The sequence below is a fragment of the Rhinolophus ferrumequinum genome, chromosome 27 (genome assembly GCF_004115265.2).
Source record: "Rhinolophus ferrumequinum isolate MPI-CBG mRhiFer1 chromosome 27, mRhiFer1_v1.p, whole genome shotgun sequence".
Lineage (NCBI taxonomy): Eukaryota > Metazoa > Chordata > Mammalia > Chiroptera > Rhinolophidae > Rhinolophus > Rhinolophus ferrumequinum.
In genome coordinates, this window is record NC_046310.1 from 13312273 (window position 1) to 13335916 (window position 23644).

General features: G+C 45.3%; 1 protein-coding gene across 12 annotated transcripts in view; it reads left to right on the forward strand.

Moving 5' to 3' along the window:
- The window catches only part of CNIH3 (cornichon family AMPA receptor auxiliary protein 3), a 181209-nt gene that overhangs the window by 76508 nt on the left and 81057 nt on the right, over window positions 1–23644 (forward strand). For 2 of the 12 annotated variants that reach the window (XM_033099734.1, XM_033099732.1), the window contains exon 1: window positions 17546–18467. The exons of the other annotated variants lie outside the window; for them this stretch is intronic. In XM_033099734.1, the coding sequence (XP_032955625.1) occupies window positions 18387–18467 (81 nt within the window). In that variant the 5' untranslated portion in view covers window positions 17546–18386. Of the gene's footprint in view, window positions 1–17545; window positions 18468–23644 lie in introns of those variants that run through there. 12 annotated transcript variants of the gene reach the window in all.

A 23644-nucleotide genomic window follows, 5' to 3' on the forward strand; every position in this document is an offset into this window, starting at 1 on the left:
ATTGTCCAGCTGCATATCCCAAGTCACTGTCATGCCACAGCCATATCTGCTAGCCTGCATCATGTCTGCAACCAAGTGTGTTCTTGTTGCAAGAGTGCAAGGCACAGTGGGAAATATAGACCTGGTGCATGTATCACCAGGCTCTGCTCTTAAGCATAAGGCTGAAGATTTTCTGGTCCTGGGGAGCCTGAGCCCCACCCTGCCCTTCTTGCCTTCTTTGCTCCAGGCCTGTTGCTCCAGTGTCCGCCTCCTGTATTCAGTGTTTGCTCCGTGAGCCTCTGTACCTGCAGTTCTCCAGCCTGGGGCTTTCTGCCCCTCGCTTCCTCCCTCCCTCCCCATCCCTCTATGTCAGGTAACTCCTCCTCCTCTTTGGAGTCTGAAGTTAGTGGTGCTCTCCTGGGAAGGCTTTCCTGAGCCCCTGATCCCCCAAGCCCGGTGCTGTGTGCTCCCATACCAGCCCCTGCTTCTGTCACACCACGTATCACTCATTGGCTGCTTTCTTTCCCCTGCTAAACTGTATTCTCCCCGAGGCAGGGACTGTGTTTATTTTCTCCAGCATAGAGCCTGGCACACAGTAGGTGCTGAATGACTGAGCGAATGAATGAACCTCTCGATTGTCATTTCCTCCCACTGCCAGCTCACCTTCCTTTCCCCTCTCCCTCATTCACTTTCTCCTCCTTCTAGACTACCAGTGAAAAAGTCCTTCCCTGGCCTGGTTTTTTCTCCTCTTCAATTTAATTAACTCAGAAATTCTATTGTTTGTCTCTATATCATAACTGGATGCCACTTCTCTGAAGTCTGTTTGGATGAAATAATAAAGCCTTGTTTGTGTTTGTTCCCCACCCCCAAAGCGCTTTATGGTTATGGAAGGAGAAAAGCAAAGCTGTAGGGAGAAGCCCAGTATCAGAGCCTTTATTGCTGAAATGTCAACATTACCTGCAACTCTTTGCTTTGGGGCTCTTTTGTGTGACAGATGTTTTCAAATTGATTTAGGGATTTATAACATTTGGGCCAGAGGATAATCCAAGGCAGGCATTGAGCAAGCCATTATCTTGACTCCTTTCCTGCCGGTGATAAACCATGTAATGATTTGGAGCACGAAGGTGGGACAGAGTGTGCTGGCTGGCAGGCGTCCACCGTGCCTCCATTTGTATTTTCTTCCACTGTCGGGCTGTGGCTTCTCTCATAATGGTTTCACAAAGGGAATATTTTCTAGTTAAAAAAAGAAATGAACGTGGGGGAAAGGATGAAACCCTGTTAGATGTTTATTTTTAGTGACGTTGGCACAAAGAACCAGGGTGGTAGTGTAAGGTTGGGAGCCAGGGGTGGGGGAGATGTGTGAGTCCTTGACTTTGAGCAGACCTGGAATCTAATCCCGTGGCATTCTTCAATCTACCGAAAAGTATTGGAGTTGTGAGAGAGCCACTATTTAGTTTCCCTCAAATTTGTTCTGGAATATTTATAGTGAAACAAGAATTAGAAGAAGAATGGGCACCGAGCATATGTCAGCCACCACGCTGTGTGTTTTACTTAGTCATTTAATCGTTTGGACTAAATACTGAATAGCCTCAAAAGGATATTCCTAAAATATATGTGACGTGTGCAGAATTAGAATCAAGTTGACACCTGTGTTCAGCTTTTCCTCTGAAATGTCCTTCCCCCGGGGGCCATTCTCCTTTCCTCAGATGAAGCTCTTCTCTTCAATGTTGTGTTTATCACTTGTTTTCTTTTTAAAATATCCTTTTCACTTTTCATCATATCCCAAAGTGATATGTTGTGTAGTTCTGCGTGGTTTTGGCCTTTACAGAAATGGACTCACTCCTGCCGCTTGCATTTTGCACTCACATGTTTGTTTGTGAAACGTATCCATGTCCTGAGTCACTGTAACTGGTTCTTTTTCTCTGTCGTAATGTAGGAATACACCACAGTGTGTTTATTTGCTTTAACGCGGATGGACCCTTGAATTGCCTCCATTTCCATAATGACTCTTATATGTGTCCCCTGGTGTACGTACACAGGAGCTCTGGGGTGTAATTGTGTTGTGGAACCACTCGGTCGTGGGGAATGTGCACCTTCACTCTTACTAGGTAATAAGTGGTTTCCCAAGTGCGTGTACCAGTTCACACCCGCACTGGCAGTATGTACGTGTTCTGGTTTTTCTACATCAGAGCCCACACTTCATTTTGTCAAACCTCCTAACTTTTACCATTCTGGTAGGTGTGAAAAGTGGTATCTCATTGTGGGTTTAATTTTGCTTTTCCCTCATTACAAATGGGGTTGAGCATATTCTCATTTGGCTGTGGCTGTGTATATTTCTTCTGTGAGGAGCAAACCTGTTTCTATAGGGATCTATGTCTTTTGCTTAGAGGTTTGTAGGAATTCTTCATAAATTTTAGATACTACCTGGGCTACAGATGGGGCAGGCTCCTCCAGTCTCCTAAGGAGTAAAAGTCTGAAAACCGTGTCTAGGAACTGAGTTGGAAGTTGTCCTGAGGTGGGGAGGGGGGAGCTCGAAATGTAGCCTGTAAGCCTTCAAATCATCCCCCTCTTATTTTTAACGTGCGATCCCTATGCTCAGCTGTTCCTGCTGTCCTGCCTTTTTGCCCCTTCTGGAGAGTAAGCCTCTGGTCTTCAGCAGAGGCAATGCTGAGGGAACGAGGGGGTGGGGTCTAACTGGACCTTACACAGACTCTCAGTCAGGTCCCCGTTTTCAGCCCCACTTCACCTCCATTCCCGAAGGTGCCTACACTTGCTTTAGGATTCAGCTTCCGTAGGTCTTATAACTGAGCCACTGCTCACACATCTGCTTTCCAGTTTCCATTATTGTGTGGTTGTCTCTATCCTGTTCTCTCTGATACCACAAGTCTCTTTTCCATTTTTGTGGGTTTTTTTTTTTTTTGTGGGAGCAGAGGCTGATGAGCGTGTTTAGTCTGCCATCTTTAACCAGAGCCATAAGATTTCTTGAAATAAAAGAGGCACCACCATAGGGAAAAGATTAGAAATCATTGCTTTAGTTCTTTTACTCCCCCTACTCCTTGTTTAAAAACCTTTTACTTTTGTGTCTGCCTTTCACAGACTACTGTCTGTTAGTTAATCTAACCTTATATTTTGACTAGTAGACTGGTGCAAATAATAATCAGACACATAACAAAATACTCATTGCTCTTGAGACTATGAGAAGCCCAAAGCATGTGGATTACCTCCTAATGTGGATACAAGAGAAGTAAATTGTGCTACCGTGTTTCCTCGAAAATAAGACCTAACCAAAAAATAAGCCCTAGCATAATTTTTCAGGATGCTCGTAATATAAAATAAGCCCTAATGCGTCTTTTGGAGCAAAAATTAGTATAAGACCCCGTTCCTAATTTTTGGGGAAATACTGTAGGGCTTATTTTGTATTACGAGCATCCTGAAAAATCATGCTATTATTTTCCGGTTAGGTCTTATTTTCGGGGAAACACGATACTCTTGAAAACAGTGATACAGTTTGCATCATGGGGGTAAAAATGAATTGTCATTCTTAGGAGCCCATGATTTTGTTATCGACTGGTTAGCCTTTTAAAGTTGACAGGCATCATTTTTCTTTTCTTGGAAGGTGATTTGTTCAGGTCGTATTCAGCTCATCTGCTTTGCTAAGGATCTTTAGGGATAACATTTGAGTCACTCATAAGCCTGGAATTTGAGAGACAGGCTGTCCGTCTCCAAATTACAGTATAGGAGGTATTGACGGAGGACTTGGCAGCCTGGAGAGGAGGTAGCTGGCGCTGCACGCCCTGGACATCTTTGACATCATTGGCATCAGACTGGGTATGCCAGCTTGTAACACTAAACCTTTATCTGTACAGATGACAGATAAAGGTGACAGGGGCAGGTGTGCACATAATGGGAACAAACGCCGACAGCAGTAATTGGGCAGAGGGGGTGTGGCAGGACTGGGGAAGCTCGTTCTTCTCTGGGTGAGCTATGAATTTTCATCGATGGAATTAACATACTGCGGCCTTTTTGGCTTTGATATACGCTGAGAGCCTGGGGTTTCTTTTATCTTATCTCTTTGTGCCTCCTCCAGCTGTTTGTGGGTTTATTTCTTTTAACTGCTCTTTATAGTTGATAGATAGCCATAGGTGGCCAAGCCTTAAAGTGTGTTAGTGTATTAATATAAAGTTTTAGAAGCAGATATACAGGTAGAGATAGATGTGGTCAGGCTTTTCTTTCATAGGGTTTGGTTGTGATAAGCATGCTACCTAAAAATAGAAAAGAGCAAAACATGTACTTTTTCCACCCCGATGTAGCTACCAAGTAGTTTTTAATCTAAAATAGTGGTGATGGATAGTGAAATATCTGGGGTGCGACATACCTGGATGACCCACTGCAGAATTTCCTTCTTATATATGTAAGTCATGAAATGTAAGAAACTTGATTCACCCAATTCCTCTTGGAGAGGGAGAGTGTGTGTTGGGAAGACATATTTTGCAAAGCCTGTTGAGCTCAGGCGAGGGGAGGGGACCCTAAGTGACCTGCATAGGAATCTAAAGGTGTTCCAGAAGCCTCGTTTTTCTGAATCCTGAAGTGGTTGGGTCTGCAAGCTTCAAGGTCAGGAGCTGACGTGTGCCTCCTTAACCGTGGAGTAGAGAAAACGTTGACTTTATTTTTTCATTTATCTAGTCATGATTTCAGACATCTTTATTGCGTCTTCTCTCTGTGTTTCTCAGCCACGTGACTTCAACTGATGTATCACTGGTGTACACAGCATGTGTTGGGGGCAACTATAAACATAGCATGTCTTCTTGGGGGGATTGGGGGTTCCATAAATAGATCGTGGAGAATTCAAAACTCACATATACACATTTAAAAGACGTAGTATTTTAAAGCGATTGCTCTGGGTCCCTTGAATCTGTGCTCCTAGGCATTCCCGCTCCATCGTATTATGTACTTCCCTTCCCCAGGTGCACACAAAGCGCTATAAGAATTCCGAGGACAGAGAGAAGCTTCCTGGCAGTGGATGGAGTCAGGAGTGATGACAGGTGGTTTCCTGGAGGCTGGACGTGAGGTTGAGTCTCGAAGAGCTAAGAATGTCTGCCAGGGAGTAATGGATGATGTGTGTTGGGGTGGTGGGGACATGCCAGGGGAGGGGATGGCGTGAGTCCCAGCTCGAGGATGCCAATGCCAGCCAGGCAGGGGACCAGTGTGGCCAAGCTGCAGAAGAGTGAGGGATCAGATCTGAACTGCATATGGGGATCAGTGGGCGAGAGCCAACTATCCAACTATCCCGTTCATTGTTGGGAATTTCTGATGACTTTGCATGTCATCACAGAGGTGCTTTAGGGCAGTTCACTGGGGGAGGGGATGCGATGGTGGAGGTGGGTTTAGAGACCAGGTTGTTTGGGTTAGTGATTCCTAATCAGAGAGGCACTTCAGCATCACCCGTGGACATTTTTAAATACCTGGGCTGGGACCCCCACCATGTGACTCAGGACGTCTGGTGTGGAGCCCAAGAAATCCGTATTTGGAAAAAGCTCTTGAACAAATTTTGTGGTGTTCTCTGGTTAAAAATCCCTGAAAGGGGAGGTGATTGCAATAACCTACTTTTGATGTAAGAACTTGGCTTTATGGTGGTGGCAATAGAAATGAAAAAGAAGAGTTCAATTTGAAAGACTGTAAAAAAAACCAGAAAACGAGGACATGAGTTGGTAAGAGCATTGCCTGCTCCAATGTATGTAATGCTCTGAACCGTGTCCTGCTATCTGTGGATCTTCTGGGTCGGCACGTGCTGGGCTCATCTCACCCGTGACTGTGGTAACCACACGCATAGCCCTTTCCTGGGAGATAATTCACAGACAACATAGTTCTTTAAGATCTTTGTGGACAATTTTGTAAAAGGATAGTTTTATACACTGTCATTGCTGACATTACCATCATTATTAAAGTTTTAAAAGCTCTTTTATTATAATTTCCAGCTTCATTTGTGTCCAGAGCTCTCCTTTAAAAGAGTTATAATATACAGAGCAAAGGCACTAGAAAAAACTCTCAAGTTTCTATTGCCTAGAGGTGTACAGTCCGCATAAACACTGCACGTCTAATTTGCCCTTGAACGTCCTTAGAATAATGGGAGACTCAGAGACAGTGTTATGTCTGGTGATGGTGAAGATAGCAAGGTATTTCCTGATCTTGAACAAGCTGGAATTAAGTCTTCTTTGGGGAACAGAAAAAATAAATAACTGGTTCGATCACAAGCCCTTTATGCCAGAACAATGTTTCATTAAAAGGCAGCGAAAGTGCTGATGTAGACCCTTCCTTTTTGGGAAGCTGATCCTTTTTGTCATGGAACAAAGGCTGGTAAAAATATTCACATTGCCATCAGGATTGCAAAACTTGAATTTGATGAACAGACGAATCAAATCATGTGATTTTTCTTTTTGGCTACATGATTCAGCATTTTGATTTGCAGTGACCATTTTGAACAAAATGAAGCATTTCTTGGTAGTGCAATTTGTTTCTTTGAAATGTTCCTAATTTGGGGCCCAGTGGACTGTGGTGTTTTCCTCGGCCTTAGTGTAAGATAAGAACGTGGGAATCTCTGAAAAGTCAGCGTGGGTTGGCCTGGCATGAAGTCTATGAGGAGAGGACCAAGGAACATGCTTAAAATGGGAAGCCACGTCTGTCTCCAAAGGTCAGGAAAGGCCCCCAGCTCCGCTGGCTTCCCCTGGTACAGACCAATAAGCATTCATTTGTACGAACAGCACCAGAAGCACACGATTTTCAGCCTGTACCACCTCTCTCCACTTCCTTCCCAATTAAAATCCCAATTCTGCTCCTTTGGAAAGGGGAAGCAGACCTGATAGGGGATTTGAACTTGGAAAGTGAGTAAATATTTACCCGAAAGAAATGTTTCTAACTTAGAAGAGCTCAAGTTATTTTCGATTGGAAAATTTAAGATTTGTGTGTGTCGTCATTGGAAATTGAGCACAAGATAAGAATAATTACAGAAAATATGTTTATAATTTTTGCATATTCGAGTTTTAGTATATAAAACACAACCTCAGCTCCACTCCACCCCTAAATATGTACCATTTTCTGTGTTTGTTTCCTCCACTGACCATGAACTCCTGGTGGGTAGAGATGATGTAGATCTCCAAATATCTCTGTCCCCAAGACCTCATGTGACAATGACACATGGTATGTTCTTATTAAGTATTTGTTGAATGAATGGAAAAAAATTCAAAGTGTGTAAGTAATGTTCCCTTTTATTTTTCCTCAGTATATGTTTTAAAAATTCATTTTCAAGTTTTATTGAGATATAATTACGTATAACATTGTATTCGTCCAAGGTGTACTACAAAAGGATTTGACACATTGCAAAATGATTACCACCATAACATCAATCACCTCACGTAGTTACAAATTTTTTTTTCTTGTGCTGAGGACTTTCAAGATTTACTCTCCTAGCAACTTTCAGGTGCACAATATCGCGTTGTAACTGGAGTCATTACATCCTCAGAACTTACTTGTCTTACAGCCAGAACTGTGTACTTCCAGGACCGGAACTGTTCACCACCTTCATACATTTCTTTTCAAGTTTTAAAGACTGTTCAGATTTTCCCAGGGCCTTTACCTTGAACCTGCACACACTGCAAGAGTGTGAGGTCCAGGGAGCAGGGCCGGGGTCCAGGAGGAGCCAGGGGCATGACAGTGGCGCCACTTATGATGTCTGAGTGAGAATTCCCACTTAGGATCTCTCTGAGCGCAAGGGAAATGGCAGGGTCCCCTATGTCTGGGAATAAATTAGAGAGGAAAGAGAGGAAGTCTTTGGAAACATCATAGTTTCTGGTAGGATCTTTGCTGCTACTTAAAAAAAAAAAATTCATATTTAAAACTCCCACAGTGCAAATTAATTCAGATGTAAATAACCATTCAGACAACCAGGAATTTGACAAGCAGAGGTGTCTGCCAACATGTCCTGAGTAATTAACTAGATTTTTGCACTTATTTCATTTTGCTGGCAGCACTAGGCAACACTTAACTTATTTCTTAGCTCTCACTTGATGGTGCTGATTCTAGGAGTTAAAAAAAGATTTTGGATTTTGGTGGCAGGCTTCTCAGGCTATGGGACCTATTGTGAGAGTACAGTCTGGCCCTAGAAACTTCTGTTCTCAATTCCGAGTCTGATTTAGCATCAAGCCTTGAGCCAAGCCACTCGCTTCTCTCTGACCCACTTTTTTTTTTTTTTTGAGCCATTTTACAGGGGATCAACCTTCTAGATCACTGTGAGAAATTGATTAAAGGCTTGAGCTCTGGAGATGAAAGTGGCTAAGTGAGCACAATTATTGCTGATCAGAAAATCCCCAAATGCCCCCGTCAGAACTTCCTTTTCCAAGTTGGAATCTGCTTTTGCTTCACCTTTGCCTGGACATTAGGGCCAATGAATAGTTCTCGGGGCAATGCTTGGTTCTTTGTCACAGGCTCTGCCACGGAAGGACATTGAATTTCCAGCATCTCCACTTCCTGTTCAAGGGCTCTTGTGGGTATAACAGGTCATCCTTAGTATACGTATACATTCTGAATCAACACGATGGCTTAGTTTCCTCAGATGAGGTGGAATATCTGGGGTTAAATGAAATGTAAGTTACATACCTTTCTATGTGCAGGCGGAAGTGATTCTGTCCTGGGTGAGCTGCAGGCTGCAGCCTCTTTCCGATGCTAACTCTTGGAGGGTTGGGTCCGGGCTGCTTTCTGCATGGATGTTTGTCGACATTCGGACAGTTTTATCTCTGATGGCTGATCTGGAGGTTAAAGTGATAGTTCTGCCCCAACTCAAGTTTTGGGGAGGAGGAAAGATTTTAAACTCAGAACACAAACACACAGCTTCCCAGGGGGAAGGGTGTTCCAAATCCTCCCAAGTAGGAGCTTGCCGGTGGGCTTACTGTTTGGCTCAGATGTTTGAGAATTACCAGTATACCAGAATATTTTCTTTTAAATGCCAACACAGTACTTGGCATACGCTAGATCATGAATAAATGTTTATTGAATAAATGGATAAATAATTGAAGCCCAAGTTCCACCATATGACCTTATAAAAGATTTTGGGATGATTGGTTTATTTGGGTTGTTTTACCCCTAAAATGCCCTACCCTCTCGCTGTGACTGCTCTCCATCTTATCCATGAGCAGGGGGTGTATGTGTGCCCCAGAGGTACCCTGTCCATGCCTTTGGACCTTCCCCTTTCCTTCCTCTCCCAAGTGATGGGTGCTGGCTGAATTTGTGATGCTGTGTCTGGTGACTTCTGGGGCTTCATTTGTGCATTACATTTTCCTGTAAGATTTATATGGGTCTTGCTGCAGAAATGGCTCCTTCCCTAAAGTTACATGTACAGACACATGATGTGGGAGGCAAATTGGAAGAGGTAGACCCTAACTTCTTTTGGACTTGCTTTTATTTCATCCAGGTTGGCATTCAATGCCCCTAGCCCTACCTTTCTATTATACTTCCCATCTTCTTCCTGTATTGACTCAGAGCCAAACAGCTCTGTTCAGTGATCAATGAAATAACATGCATGTTGACACTCTGCACCTCTTCACTCCCCTAAATCCTACCTGCTCTTACAGGTGTGGTTGAGAGTCAACTCTTCCATTACGTTTCCCCTCTCTCCCAGCCACGATCCTCTCTGAACTGTGAAGTCATTTGTGATCGGCACTGTTCTGGGCGGTTAGTCCAGGCCCTTTGTGAAGTGTGGGGTTTGGGAGCCAGCTCTGTGGTCAGGTTGTCTGGGTTTGAATCCTGACCCTTCCATTTACTAGCTTTGTGTCCTTGGCAAACTTCCCTAGCTTCTCTGTCCCTCTGGGCCTTACCAATGGTAGAGGTGAGGAGCTTGGTCTCAGTGGGCAGATGGGTTTCTTGGAGGCCCATTTCAAAGGATCAGAAGAGACCACAGACTAATCAGGGCCAACTATCTAGGCGTCCACTCCTTGCCCTGCACACCAGGACATAAAGCTTGGCGCAGTCCCAACTGGAGAGCTTCTGTTTTTATAGCTCGCAGATACCGAACTGTAAAACAGCCCGCTTTTATTCTCAGAGGCTTAGCTGCCGGGTTCCTTCCATTTTCTATCCAGGAAGCCAGCATCTCTAGGCCTCCAGCCCCGGGGTACAGTGAGGGGGGTTTAGAGCTCAGGCTTTAGAGTCAGATCAATTTGGGTATGAATCCTGCTCTTTACTGTGTGATCTTAGGCAAGTACCTGACCTCTCTGAGTCTCAGTTTTCTCATTGGTAAAATGGAGATGATGATGCCACCGCAGAGACGAGAATGAAAGGAGACAGTGCCTGGCAAGTGCTTGCCGGGATCTGGCACCCAGCACGCAATCAAGATTGATTATTAATAACCACTGCTGATAAACTACTTCCACAGAACACAGACACAGTTGTCATGATCTAGGAGAGTTACCATGTGACACCTGGTGGTCATTCACATGCAGCTTCAAGAACTTCTTTTTGTTCAAATGCAAAAGAGCTTCTTTCATTCCAAGTGTGTGCGGGTGTGTATGTGTGCAGACACTGACCTTTATAATGGTTTCTAACATCCTTGGAACAAACTGAGAAAAATGGAACAAGTAAGTGATAAAGCTTTTAAAAACTGAAATTCTGGTAGAGCACAGAGGGGTGGAAAACAAGATGACAAGGGACTCTCAGGGCACATTGGATTCGGGCCTGGGAGGTCCGCAGGAAGGAAAGGAAAGCATAGCAGTAATATTCAGACCCCATAAAATTAGATCCACCATTAATCTTGTGAGTTACAGACTCATTCGCTGTGGGGCTAAACTTAGTGCCTGAGACTTTCTGCAGGATGCCTGCCATTGTTGTTAAGAATGGCACACATGATCACAGCACCTGGAAGCCAGGAAAATATTTCACACCTGATGGTAAAGCTCAGGCCCTCGAGTTTCCTGTCTGAATTGGCAAATAGAGAAAAAATAATGGCATCACAGACTTATCATGTTATTAATAATGCCAGTCCTGTCTATTGAGGCATCCACTACCAAGGTTTTAGGAGGATAAAGGGTCAAACCGGGGAGCTGGGTTTTAGTCCTCCAGTTGGGAGGCTGTGGGCATTTCAGATTTCCAGCACGCACCATTAAGCTGCCCCCAAAAGCTCAGCAGTTTCTGAGTGAGACGCTTTCCCTTGACGCGACAGCTGCCTCTTAAGCAGTATTGTTAAAATAGATGATACATCTCCAGGTGTGAATGGGGGTTTCTAACAAAGGCTCATTGCTTGCGATCTGTCTGCAGTGACTGTTTACCAGGGCTAATCATTGGGAAATCACTTCATTTCTGCAGAAGGCAGCATTCTAGGGACGGTGACATGAAGACGAGCTAGGAACACAAGCAGGAAGCTACACCCTATTACTTTGCCTCCCTAACCCAAGGACTCCCTGAAACTGGCAGTTCTCTGGTTAGAGACCCTCCCCCCCGCCCCCCCCCATACCCGCCACTTTAGTGAAAATGTGGCTTCTGCATTTGCTGCGTCCTGCTTGCACAGATCAAGCTGGGTTATACCTGGTTTTCATGTCAGAAGTGATACATCCGAAGGATGTGGAGAGGAAGTTACTTGTGTAAAACATCAACACAGCTTGAAAGGGGGAATTTAAGCCCAAAGCTTCCGACTAGCTTGTCATCTGATTCAATTCAGTGAAAAATATGTCTGCTGAACAGACATGACGTCAGAAGCCCTGTGCTTGCACGCCTTTCTTTTTGTTCTTCTTGAAGTCATAGTTGGCTCTGTGCAACTCTGTTAGACTCTGAGCTCCTTCCAGGTATGGGCTGTTCCCTGCTTATTGTGCCTGGAGGGTAGTAAGTGCTCTAAAGTAAGTAAGTGAAAGGTAAGTGCATTTGCGTATTATCTAGTGGGAGAACTTGTTTAAGTCAACTATGATACTGGACTGTGACAACTGCATCCATCATCCGTCCATCCATCCATCCGTCCGTCCATCCATCCATCCACCCGTTGAACCTTTATTGGACACTTATTATATGCCAGACACTGGGTAATTATAATTCAAAGATGAATGAAAAAGAGTCTCTAATGTCAAGGACTTCCCAGTTTACAGAGGGAGATAGACGTGTAGAGTTGAATTATAAGGCGGGGTGACATTCTACTTATATAAGATGTCTAGAGTAGTCCAATTCATAGAGAGAAAGAAAGGAGAATGGTGCTTGCCAGGGCTTGGGGAAGGGGAGTTGGAGAGTTATTGTATAATGGGTACAGGGTTTCCGTTTAGAAAGATGAAACATTTCTGGAGATGGCTAGTGGTGCTGGTTGCACAACAGTGTGAATGTACTTGATGTCACAGAACTGAACACTTAAAAATGGTTACAATGGTAAACTTTATGTCATGTATATTGTATCACAAAAAGAAACCCCAAACTAACAGGGTAGTAAGTACTCTGCAGCCGTAGGACAAGTGACCCCTGGCGCCGAAGCCTGGCCCAAGTGGCCTGGACACTGCACCCTGACCCAGACCCCAGAGCCTTTGTGTCTGGAGGGGGTGATGGGTGACTGTAGGAATTAGAGTCAAAGGAGGTATAGGATCTGGAGAGAGATATATCTGATCTAAGCTATGGGGGAGTTTGCTTCATTATACACTTCCCCTTTCCGGAAGCCATGATTTCTGTCCACAGTGGGTACCAAATTAAAAAAGATTACTTGGTGAATAAAGAACGTTTGCAGTTATCTATCACTGCCTAACAAAGAACCCCCAAACTTAGTTGCTTAAAACAACAGCCAGCTTTATTTGCTCCTGACCCCGCTCTCGGCTGGGCTCAGCTGGGCGCAGTCTCAGCTCCACATGACGCTGACCGCAGTTGCCTATGGGTTTGGGGCTGGAAGAGCCAAGAGGGCCTCCCCACGTTACGGCATCCCAGCTGCGTGAATGGGAGCGCTGGGGGTTGGCTGGGCCTCGTGTTTTTGTGGAACATTATCTTTAATGAGTTGGGTTAGTTTTTATTCAATTTTAATCACTTCTAATCCATGGAGCTTTGCATTTGGCAAAGTTGCAGCAATTAATAAATAGAAACAACTTAAAAATTCATTATGCTTTTTACTTTTGCCATCAGTCATTTTACACAATTTACTAGATATTCTAATAGCTTTCTTAGAATGTATAATTTGTTTATTTCAAGTGATGTATCATATTTCTTTGTTTCTACATAGTTTCTTTTACTTATCCTTATATGTGTAATTACTTTTATTGATTGTTGAATTAAATTGATTTCAAAGAAACACTTATTTCTTATAAAGCCACAGAAGTACAGATATCGCTGTCAGAATATTGTTTCTTAAGGCTAATTCTCTAAATTCTTTTTTTATTTTCAAAATGTTTCCTCCTATTTTATGAGTTATGTTAAAGTAAATATAAATTTCTCAATTCAGAAGATTTTGTTTTTTCAAATGCATTGTTGCATGAAACCGATCTTTTGATTGTTTTTCTCATTGATAATTGTAAGTTTTATTAAACCATGAACTTTGGCAGAATGTGATTGCCCCTATGATGACGATCTAAGTCTTTTCACAATCAACTCTGAGCACCATTTGCATCCCATATTTACATCCCTAGCACCAAGGAAACACTCATATTTTTTGTTAAAATAATCAAATTATTTTGTACTGGAAAAATAACAAGCATTGTGTGATTTTGGGCTGATTCTTTCACAGTGTAAAAGGTGTTCAGGTTGTTTGGGTTTGGCAGAGTATCAGAAGGTTCTCTGAGTAGCACTTCATTATTAATTATTCTCTGCAGACTCAGAATATTGGGGAGTGTGATATTTAAAGGGAATATTAATACGCATATCCACCCTTGGTTTTCTCTTTGTTCTTTGAGTTCATTTTTAATATTTTACTTATGAATTCTTAAGTTCATAAATATTGAAACCATACACTTACCACTCACAGAAGAATTACAGTGCACAAATACAATTAAAGTAACAACTATTTAGAATTAGTGGCACCCTCGTGATTTCGGTAGAGTGATAAACCAGGATGTAAATAGCATGGTGTGCTTTGTGATAAATGAGCGTATGAGGGGCCTGTTTATCAATGGTCCTTGTGACAGCCTATGACAATTACCCTGAATGAATGAGCTTAATTTAGAATTTTTAATTATTTATTAACTTTACTGTTTGCTACAATTATTGTTATACTATTTACCAATCAGAGCAGAAATCCTTCAGTATTATCATAATCACTGCCGTTATTATACTAATGAATATTGGCTGAACAAATTGTGAGGTGGAAAGTAGAAGATCTGGGAAGTCAAAGTTTCTTTCTGGTTTTGGGGAGATTCTGGGAGAGGAGAGAGAGAGGCTTTGCCAACAGCAGGAGGGAAGCAGGAAGCAATTTCCTGCAGACTGGAAAGAGGCTGAGATTGGGGTTCTGATGGAGAGGTGACCCATACACTGCTTCATGTCAGTGACTCATAGAAGAGGCAAGTCCTCAGAGACATGGCTGTGTGGTTCCTAAGGAGGCTGAAAACTGATCAAACAAGATAAAGCAGGGCTGGGGAAAGGGCAAGAACAATAGAGGTCATGTATGATGTGGGTGGAGACTTGAAAGTCAAAGTGGTAGGATATAGAGTCATTTTTTTGTTTGTTTGAAATATTCTATTGATGTAGGTAATCCTAATTCTGGTAATGCTGAGCTAGATAATTGAGATCAATCCTCCCACCGAACACATTTTAAAAACGGAATGATATACAAAAATATCTTATAAGCATCAAAGACTTAACAAGAGAGTGAGGGATTATTGGGGCCAAGTTCTGAGAGTGGTTGGGAATCCAGAGAAGTCAGCCTAGCACTTGGGGCTAATTTTGCCCTAGGAGCATTTGCTAGCCTGGAGGAGGTATCTGAGAAGTTGAGCTGTGTTTTTAGTGCTTTGTAGAACTGGGAGCAAAAGTCAGGACCACCATGGCTTGCGACTTGATTTCTTACCTGCTTTGGCCTGGGATCCAAAAAAATTGTTCCACATAAATAAGGGTGAACCAGAACATAGTCATCTGGTTAGCCCAGAAAAATCTCAAACCCTGAATTTGGGTTAAGGTAATTCTAGAGTGCTTCTTTCCCCAGACACCTGGCAAAAGAAGTAGAAAATCCTCCTCGAAGAAAGATAACATCATCTTAGACCTCAAATTTCTGCAAGGAACTTTTAAAAACAATGTTTGACATACAATAAAAAATTACTAGACACACAAAGAGCTAGGACTCTGTAAGTGCGAATCAGCAGAAAAAAACACAATAGGATCATCCCTAAAGGGAATCAAAATATTTGAATTATCAAATTTTCCTTTGATATTATCTTATTGTTTTGGTGTCACAAAAATTTATACAGTATAATTGCAACAATTAAAAGAAATGCTTGATATAAAATAAAAAGCAAAACAGAGCTAGAAATATATCACTATTGCATTGGTGGTATCTGAGAGTGGCAGACTATGGTATTTGTTTCATCTTTTTCATTTCTGTATTTTCCAAATTTTCTTTAATGAGAATTTAGACTGGAAGACATACTTAAGTAGAAGAGAATGTGATAAAGAGTATACCCAGAGCACGGCTGTATTCACAGGTGTGCAACCCCTGTAGTTGCCCAGGGTCCTGTACTCAGAAGGGCTTCACACCTGGTTTGATGCTCTGCTGTTACTATCTTGAAATTAGTAATAATTTTTTAACAAGAAGCTCTACATTTTCATTTTGCGTTTGGCCCGGCCAAGTATGCAGCCCGTCTTGACCCAGAAGCTATTAAATGCTGATCTGTTGACCATTTTGTCAATAGCTACTGGACTTGCTCTAGTTTCCCCAATTCCAACTGAAAGACATTTAATTTCCAAATTGGAGGTACAGCCAAATAGCTGTAAGCATGTTGGGGTGTAGTGGAAAGAGCCCTGGATTAGGAGTCTGCAGACCTGATTCTAGTTCTGTCACTAGCTACCGTGTTTCCCTGAAAATAAGATGAAGCCGGACAATCATCTGTAATGTGTCTTTTGGAGCAAAAATTAATATGAGACCTGGTGTTATATTATATTACATTATATTATATTAGACCCGGTATTATTATATTATATTATATTATATTATATTATATTATATTATATTATATTATATTATATAAGACCCGGTCTTATAGTAAAATAAGACCGGGTCTTATATTAATTTTTGCTCCAAAAGACGCATTAGAGCTGATTGTCCGGCTAGGTCTTATTTTCGGGGAAACATGGTAGTTGTATGACTAACTCTCTGTAATTCATTCCTTGCAGCTCTAAAGCCATTGGAATCACACCTGTGAACAGTGCAACCAGCACACTGTTTAGCACACTGGGTTTAGCACACTGTTTAGTACACTGGATTAGAATCAATAGGTTGTTTATTTAGTGCCTACTCTGTGCACGAGACCAGGCGCTCTGAGATTCACTGCAAGCTATGATGTGGCTGTAGTTTTTCACCGGCTTTGCCAGTCATTTTCCAGGATATTTCTCCTGGCTTTCTGGATTTACTGACTTATCTGAAACCCAAGTTGCATCTGGAATGATCAGAGCCTCTTTCAATACCGTATCAGAAGTCCCTTACAAAGGAAGTACGGTGAGTTTCCCAGATGCTGGGCCACGGGGCCAAGTGCGCAGCGAGTAACTAACCCCTACCCTTTACCGAACGAGTACAAAGTGCCAGGCTCTGTGCCAGGTTCTTTATGTTCCTATTTAATCCCTTAAAGTGGACTGGTAGTATTCTTACCCCTATTTTTCAGATGAGGAAACCGAAGTTTAAAGAGGTTAAGCAACTTGCTGCTCCTAAGAGGCCTGACGCCACAAGCACACGCTCTTGACAGTTCCGCTAGACCACCCCCATGATGCAGAGCGGTGGTTGCTGGCTCTTCAGTCCAGAATAGTGACAGACTCTCGTTTCCCTAAGGTCAGACGGCGGGAACCTTGGAGGATGCACAGGACAGACGCTAACGGAGAATTCTGCTGGGGATGGGAGCAGCGCTGCGAACGCAGCCTGCAGCCTTCGTGGGCATTACAGTTTGGGAAGACCCATCCGAGCAATACTGGGTCCAAGGGCTTGTCCTGTATCCCCAACCAACACAGGACCAGCCCCCTCTGCTCCCACATTTCCCATTCAGACAAAACTGCGAGAACTGGAAGGGGCGGCTGACGCCTCTGAGCGCGAGGTACACACCATACCCTTCCGCAGCTTCCCACCTCCTCCAGACACACGTGTTTAAAGAGTCCCTGCGCCTCCCCATCGCACCCCACTAAAGCGCGGCCGCCCTGCGCGCTGGCCTCAAGTTTCCTTGAGAGGCGCGAGTGCACAACTGCAGCGGCGACGGCGACCTAGCACCCGGCGGTGCCCCCGCAACCCACCTTTCCCAGTCCCCCCCCCACCCCCCGCCGCAGTCTCCGCCCGCTGGGGAGGGCGTGCTCGGAGGCGACGGAGCCGAGAGGGTGGGGCGCCGAGAGGGAGGGGACCCCGGGCGCGCCGCTTCAGTGCTCGCGGTGGCAGAGGCGGCGGCGGCGGCGGCAGCAGCAGGTGGAACAAGCTCCGCTGCAAGCAGCTCTTGGCCTTGAAATCCGCCGCTACAGCTGCTAGGGCGAGAGCAGGCCCTCTGGGCTGGAACCTGTGCCCCGCCGCGTCCGATTCCTAGTTTCGGGGAACTTGGGTGATAGAGGCAGGTCGGCCAGGGCCGCAGCTGGGGCTGGGCGCGCCTAGGGGCGCATAGCAACCTTGGAAGCCACGTCCGGGGCGCTGGTCCGGAGGGTCCTGGCTCTTCCCGGCCGCACGAAGACCCGTCCTCCCGGGAAAGAGCCGCTGCCAGCTCTGGGATTTGGAAGGAGGTCGGAGTCCGCCCGGGCACCTTGCTGGACGCTCTCAGTTTGCGCCCCGGTGGCGAGGGAGGGTCCTGAGCGGTGCGCTCGCCTCCCCTCTTCTGCTTAGGAGCGGGAAGACACAGGGCTCTTTCTGGGGTTCCGGGAGACGGGAGCTTCTCGCTCGGTCCTCGGCGGAGCCCTCGCACCCCTCGCCGTGCTTGTCCGGAGGGCTTTGCTGGTTGGCATCCATCTGCAGGAGTTCTCTACGACCTGGTTTCTTCTTGGATTCGGAGACGGTTCCCGCCAACGACACTTTACAGGCGGGCTGGCGTCCCAGGTCGCCGGAGCCTGTGGGAATCCTGTCCCTATCTACGGACGTTTGAATCTCTCTCCGCGTGGCGTGCCGCCTCCCACGGCCTTCGAGGGGAGGGTGCAGACGTGGATCCTTTCTGTCCTCTTTTGGAGGGAGAGCGTTCCTCGAGGGGGTGCATTGGCCTCCCAGGGGCTCTTCTGTGTGTGGCGGGATTGGGGTGCGGGCGGCCCGGCCGCCGGCCATGGCCTTCACTTTTGCTGCTTTCTGCTACATGCTCTCGCTGGTGCTCTGCGCTGCGCTCATCTTCTTCGCCATCTGGCACGTGAGTAACCGGCAGCGGCTCCTAACTCTTTTCTTTCGCCCCAAACGCGCCCCTGGTCACCTCCTTCCCCCAATTCTCTAAAATGCCATCTCACCGTCTCCACATGGCGAGTGTGGGCGGACTGGGAGGCCAGTCACGGCGCACGTGCACGTTAGACCCTCTGTCGCTCCCTGTCCCGGGGCGGGAGCGGTTCGTGGCATCCTAGGCCCGGGGCGCCGAGCGCGCCCTCGATGCCCCGGCCACTGGCTGGAGGCGGAGGGACCGCTAGTTCCTGGGGCAAGGCACCCTTGCCAGGGCCTGGCCGATGTCCCGGGCCCCAAGCGTGGCGCTGACAATCCCTCTACCCCCCGACTTCCCCTGCCCACATCTCTCCTGTGGTCAGCGCGGCAGTCAAGTAATTATAACAACTAAACATTTAAAATGTCAGCATCCGTAGTGGATTGTATTTAGACATAATTGGAGATAAAGTGGAAAGAAGACGGAGTGTCTTGTAAGAGGAAGTAGGGAGAGGCTGGGCCAGGTTGGGGAGGGACCAGGTCATGGGGTAGACGCGGAAGAAGGCGGGAGAAAAGCCAGGAGGCAGGAGACTGGGGAAGGACAGGGATGAATGAGGAAAGTCATGTAGAAAAAGGCTGAGGACAGTGTTTCCTCCTTCACTTTTCTGAGGTCTGACCCATCCAACTCCTGAAGACCCCCTGGAGGTGGCGAACCATCCTTCCACCAGGCCCCCAGCATCCCCAGGGGGCATCAGTTTTCCCACCATCCCTCCAGAGGGCTACCCAGGTTGAGGGCGGTTGTGGTGGGTCCCAATAATGCAGGTGTGGCGTAGGAATAGGAGATGGAATGATTCTGAATAGAAGTAGGAAGAGAGGTAGAGGGCAGAATGGAGGAATGGTGGTCCCCTTATCAAGACTGGGCAACATTTGGCAAGTCCATCAAACTCTCCGGCTTCCTTCTCTGAGGTTGTTTAAACTCTGTCCTCACTATCTGAGTTGGTGGGCAGAATGGCCAAGGCCAAGCCATTTAGAAGGAGCACCGCAGGGCATAGTCTCCCACCATGAACAGCCTTGCCCTGCCCAGCACATCCTGGTGATGGGGAAGGGCCTGGAGGAATTCCTTGAGGCATGGTTCTGGGGAGCCTTAGTGAGAACGCATGCAGTGGGAGATGACCTGGGATGAAGACCAGAAGAAAGTCGTAGGGTGAGTGAGATGCGGTGTTTGGTCTACGTGAGTGTGAGGGTTTATCTTTAAAGAGACCTAAGCAGCTAGAGCGGCTCCTGTTAGAAGGAGAAGAGGGAACTCCCGGGGCGCAGGAAGGCTTCTAACCATGTCACCTTAGGAAAGAGGCTTGCTTGTCATCTCCCACATCTCAAAAGTGAGAACGTTGACCTGGGTGATCTCCACCCTTCCCCGACTGTCCAAGGCGGGGTAGTCCATGTGTCAGTTCATTTAGGGATCTGGGGGTGAGAGAGAAGGAATTCAGACACAGGAATTTCCGGGCTGATCAAAAATCCTTCGAGTGAGGAGTGATAGGGGTTTGCACCCTCTCTCTTCCTATGCCCCAGAGTTCTGAGTCGAGTCTGCGGGGTCTAATCTATGGTGGGAAATTGAGCCTTGAAGTTGTTGGCAGTTGTTAAGGGAAGACAAAACTTTACTTAATTGAGAATAAAAAGGGGTGCGGAGCAGATCGCACCCACCCGTGCAGCAGACGCCTGCTCATGTGTTTTAAAGGGGCTTCCTCTGCTTCTTTGGATTGGGGGAGACACCTGCATTTGAGAAAGCTAACTACAGTACTCCCTTTTTTCAGAAATACTTCATTTGCTGTTTGTTTATGTGTTTCCCTTGGCCGGAGAGTGGCAGGTACCAGAGAGCTCCATCAAGCTCTCAGGTGTGGAGTTCTCTGAACTAGCTCCTGAAGCAGAGTGGGTAATCAGAAAGAATGATTTTCTTTCAGGGAAGATAAATCATTTAAAAGCAGGTCAATTAAATGGGCAGTTTGTGCCGCTGGTAGACTAATAGCTGACTGAATCAAAACCAGGCGTCACAGGGACCTCATGTTGACCTCTGCTCTCCAGGTCCCCAAGGCTCACCCTCTTGTCCAGGGGCTGCTGAATGGGTCAGGTTCCAAGTCTGGGTCAGGTCCTGACCTCATCCCCAGTGCAAGTGACAAGATTCCAATTTCTAAGAATAAAAAGAAACTGTGGCTCTTTGAATTCAAATTGCAATAACACTTCCCAAGTCCCAGCCCCTCTTCCTTTCCTAATCTTTTCCTTCTCCCTCTCTTCAAATCAAACCTCCCGAAGCCCCACTGCATTGATTTGGCTCCTGAATATTGAAAGGGAAAATCTGAGACTCATTGATTTCAGTGGACACGTTATATGTGTGGGTGTTGGTTACACGATGGTAATTATCTCAACCAAAATTTAGGCGAGTCAGTTCTATGTTAGACTCTGTGTTCGCTTTCTTTCCAGCTTCTTATATTCCTTGTATATTTCGTCATCTGATGAGCCATAGTGATTGCTGAACATATATTGACATCCCAAATAAGGAATTGGGCACTTAACAATATACAACAATTAAAAGGACTGCCCACTGCCATGTCTAGGCTGTAAGATAGGAAGAGGGCATATTTTTCTTATTTAACTGTACGTTCCTACTAACGGGTAATAAAAATAGTAGCTACTATTTATTGAGTGTGTACAGTAGGCCGGTTCTAGGCACTAAGGACCTCTCAGATGCACCTCTAGTTGTTTCCCTTCCCCTTCTTCCCACTGGCGATCTGGGAGCAAGGGTCGATGTGGCCAGCCAGAAGCACAACGTTCCTTTCAAGTCTTGTTTACTACTGTGAAAATTTATCTGCATTTGTTTTCAAATGAAAACATTTCAAATTACCAATTAATTTTTGTTTATATCAGCCACTGTCTTTGAGTACATTTGTCACATTTGGAAGATGCAGGAATAAAACTGAGGTTTTTTTTTGTTGTTGTTGTTGTTCGTGGTTTTTGCATAGCTTCAGTCACATGGCCTCTTACTACCCAGGCAGCCCTTTAGTCCTCACAACTGACATTTTACAAATGAGGAAACTGTGGATCAGAGAGGTTATGAAACTTGCCCAAGGTTGCACAGCTGATACAGATGAGAGCTGGGATTTGAGATGAGTCTGAGACTCTTATGCCCATGTCCTTTTTCTAACTCAAGTCACTGTCTTTGGATTGCTTATCTTTGATAATAGTGGATAATGTTTTTATCCAAAGGATTACCTTTCTCTGTGTAAATATTTGGAATTGGAATTTCTGATTGGAGTTACAAAACAACAAGAAGACACCAAACATACTATATATCTTTTTTAAAAAGAGGAAATTGTATTTCATTTTTCAAAGTTACTTTCTTCTGCTTATAAAATGATACAGGTTTATTGCTGAAAAATTTTGAAAATACAGGGACATATAATGGAACAAAATCACGACTAATCTTAGAGCCAGAAAAAGATTTGAGTGTCTCCTAATCATTGTGTTTGTGTATATTTCTAAAAATTGCATATGGATGTTTAGAAGAAAAAATAAGTGTTCTAAAGGGTTTCAGATATGAAGTGATGTCTATTCTCAGCCAATATAAAATGAACAATGTTTACCCACAAGAGTCCTCTGAGCGCCAATGCGTTTAAGCCTTTTTGCAGACTGTCATGTATATAAACACAGATGAAACCATTCTTTGAAAAGATCAAAGATTCATTTCTAGTTATTTTTCGGTTTTTAGCTTTTAAACTTTTTTTATATGTAGAATCACATTTTACAACTGCAAGTTACAACAACATACAAATAAAATAAATTTCCACCAATATTTCTTTGGTTTCCCAGCGGCATTTGTTAGCCGAGAGTTTTAATGAGCTCTAACTGGCTAATAAATACATATTTCCTGAGAGGCAGTTTTGCAAGGGGAAGTGTCTTTACAGCTGAGCCTTTCAGCCAGTTCCAGCCGTCACAGACTCAGCTACTGGAAACTGAGTAAACTGCTCCGTTTCTCAAATTATCCATCTGGAAACAAAAAAAGGGGCCATGTGAAATGTTGGGTGCCTGGGGTTGGCAGGAACCTCTCTTTTTAAGACCCTACTTTGGTCTGCTCAGATGAGGCCACGAAGACTCGCCTCACCTAGTCCCACTTTTTATTCTGTTTGAAACATCCCCACCCTTCACTTGTGACCTCTGCGCTTCTGCCTCCCCTAACCCCCTCCTCTGTCATCCCCCTACCTCAACCTCCAGTGCCTCACAGTTGTCCTGGGAGGAAGGGCCATAACAGTAGTGACCTTTTCTGCTTCACCAGTTTCTCCAGAGCCTAGAACAGTGCCTGGCATGTGGAACAGGCTGGGTGACCCCTCGTAGGGTCATTTCTTGTTCCCTTCCGGCTTGGCCCACTTCCGGCTGACGTGGTAATTCATTTCTGATTGGCTTCTGGCCACCTCTCAGGTAGTTCAGGTACATGTGTTTTCTGCTGTGCCCAGGCGCTTTGAAACCGTGGAAACTGTAGTTGTTAAAGCAAAGAAGACTGGCTGTTACCGGGAGTACAGGGGCCTGTGTTGGTGAGAGTGGAGCTAGTTCTCCTCAGAGGCCCAGCTTGGGGACAATACTGGCTGCACCCAGAGAAAATGGCTCTGTTAAGGTGTAATGTCTGCACTAGCTTGTGCCATCGCATGCTTGCTGGCGTCAAAGTGTTGGCGGGTGATTTTCCATGAACTATGCCTGAAGAGAAGGTTTCCGTCATCACCGTGTTCCCACCACAGTCATGCAGACTTCAGAGATGACCTAAAATAAGCTGGCACTGGCCCCCGTCCCACCTACCTGGTGTCATCTCGAGGCCTCGTTGGGGTTGGATGTCGCAGAGGCATGTTCACAATTTCCTGTGACCTGGAGCTGCTGAGCAAACATGAAAGGCAGTGACTGTTGGAGGCCTTAGCCAGGTAATGGGAGCGTCCACCTGTGCAGGCCCTGAAGCCATGCCTGGGCAGAGTTCCCTCTGGAATTTCGAGGCCTAGGGACCTCACTTGTCTTGTTTCCAGCCCCTCTGGCTGCCTGGCATCGCATGGCTCTGAGCTGTGGTCTCTGGACTTGTGTTCGCTGCTCCCTCCGCTCCCAGGAAGTCGGCCAGCAGGTCCCTCTTGCGCCTCATTGTCCTATATACGT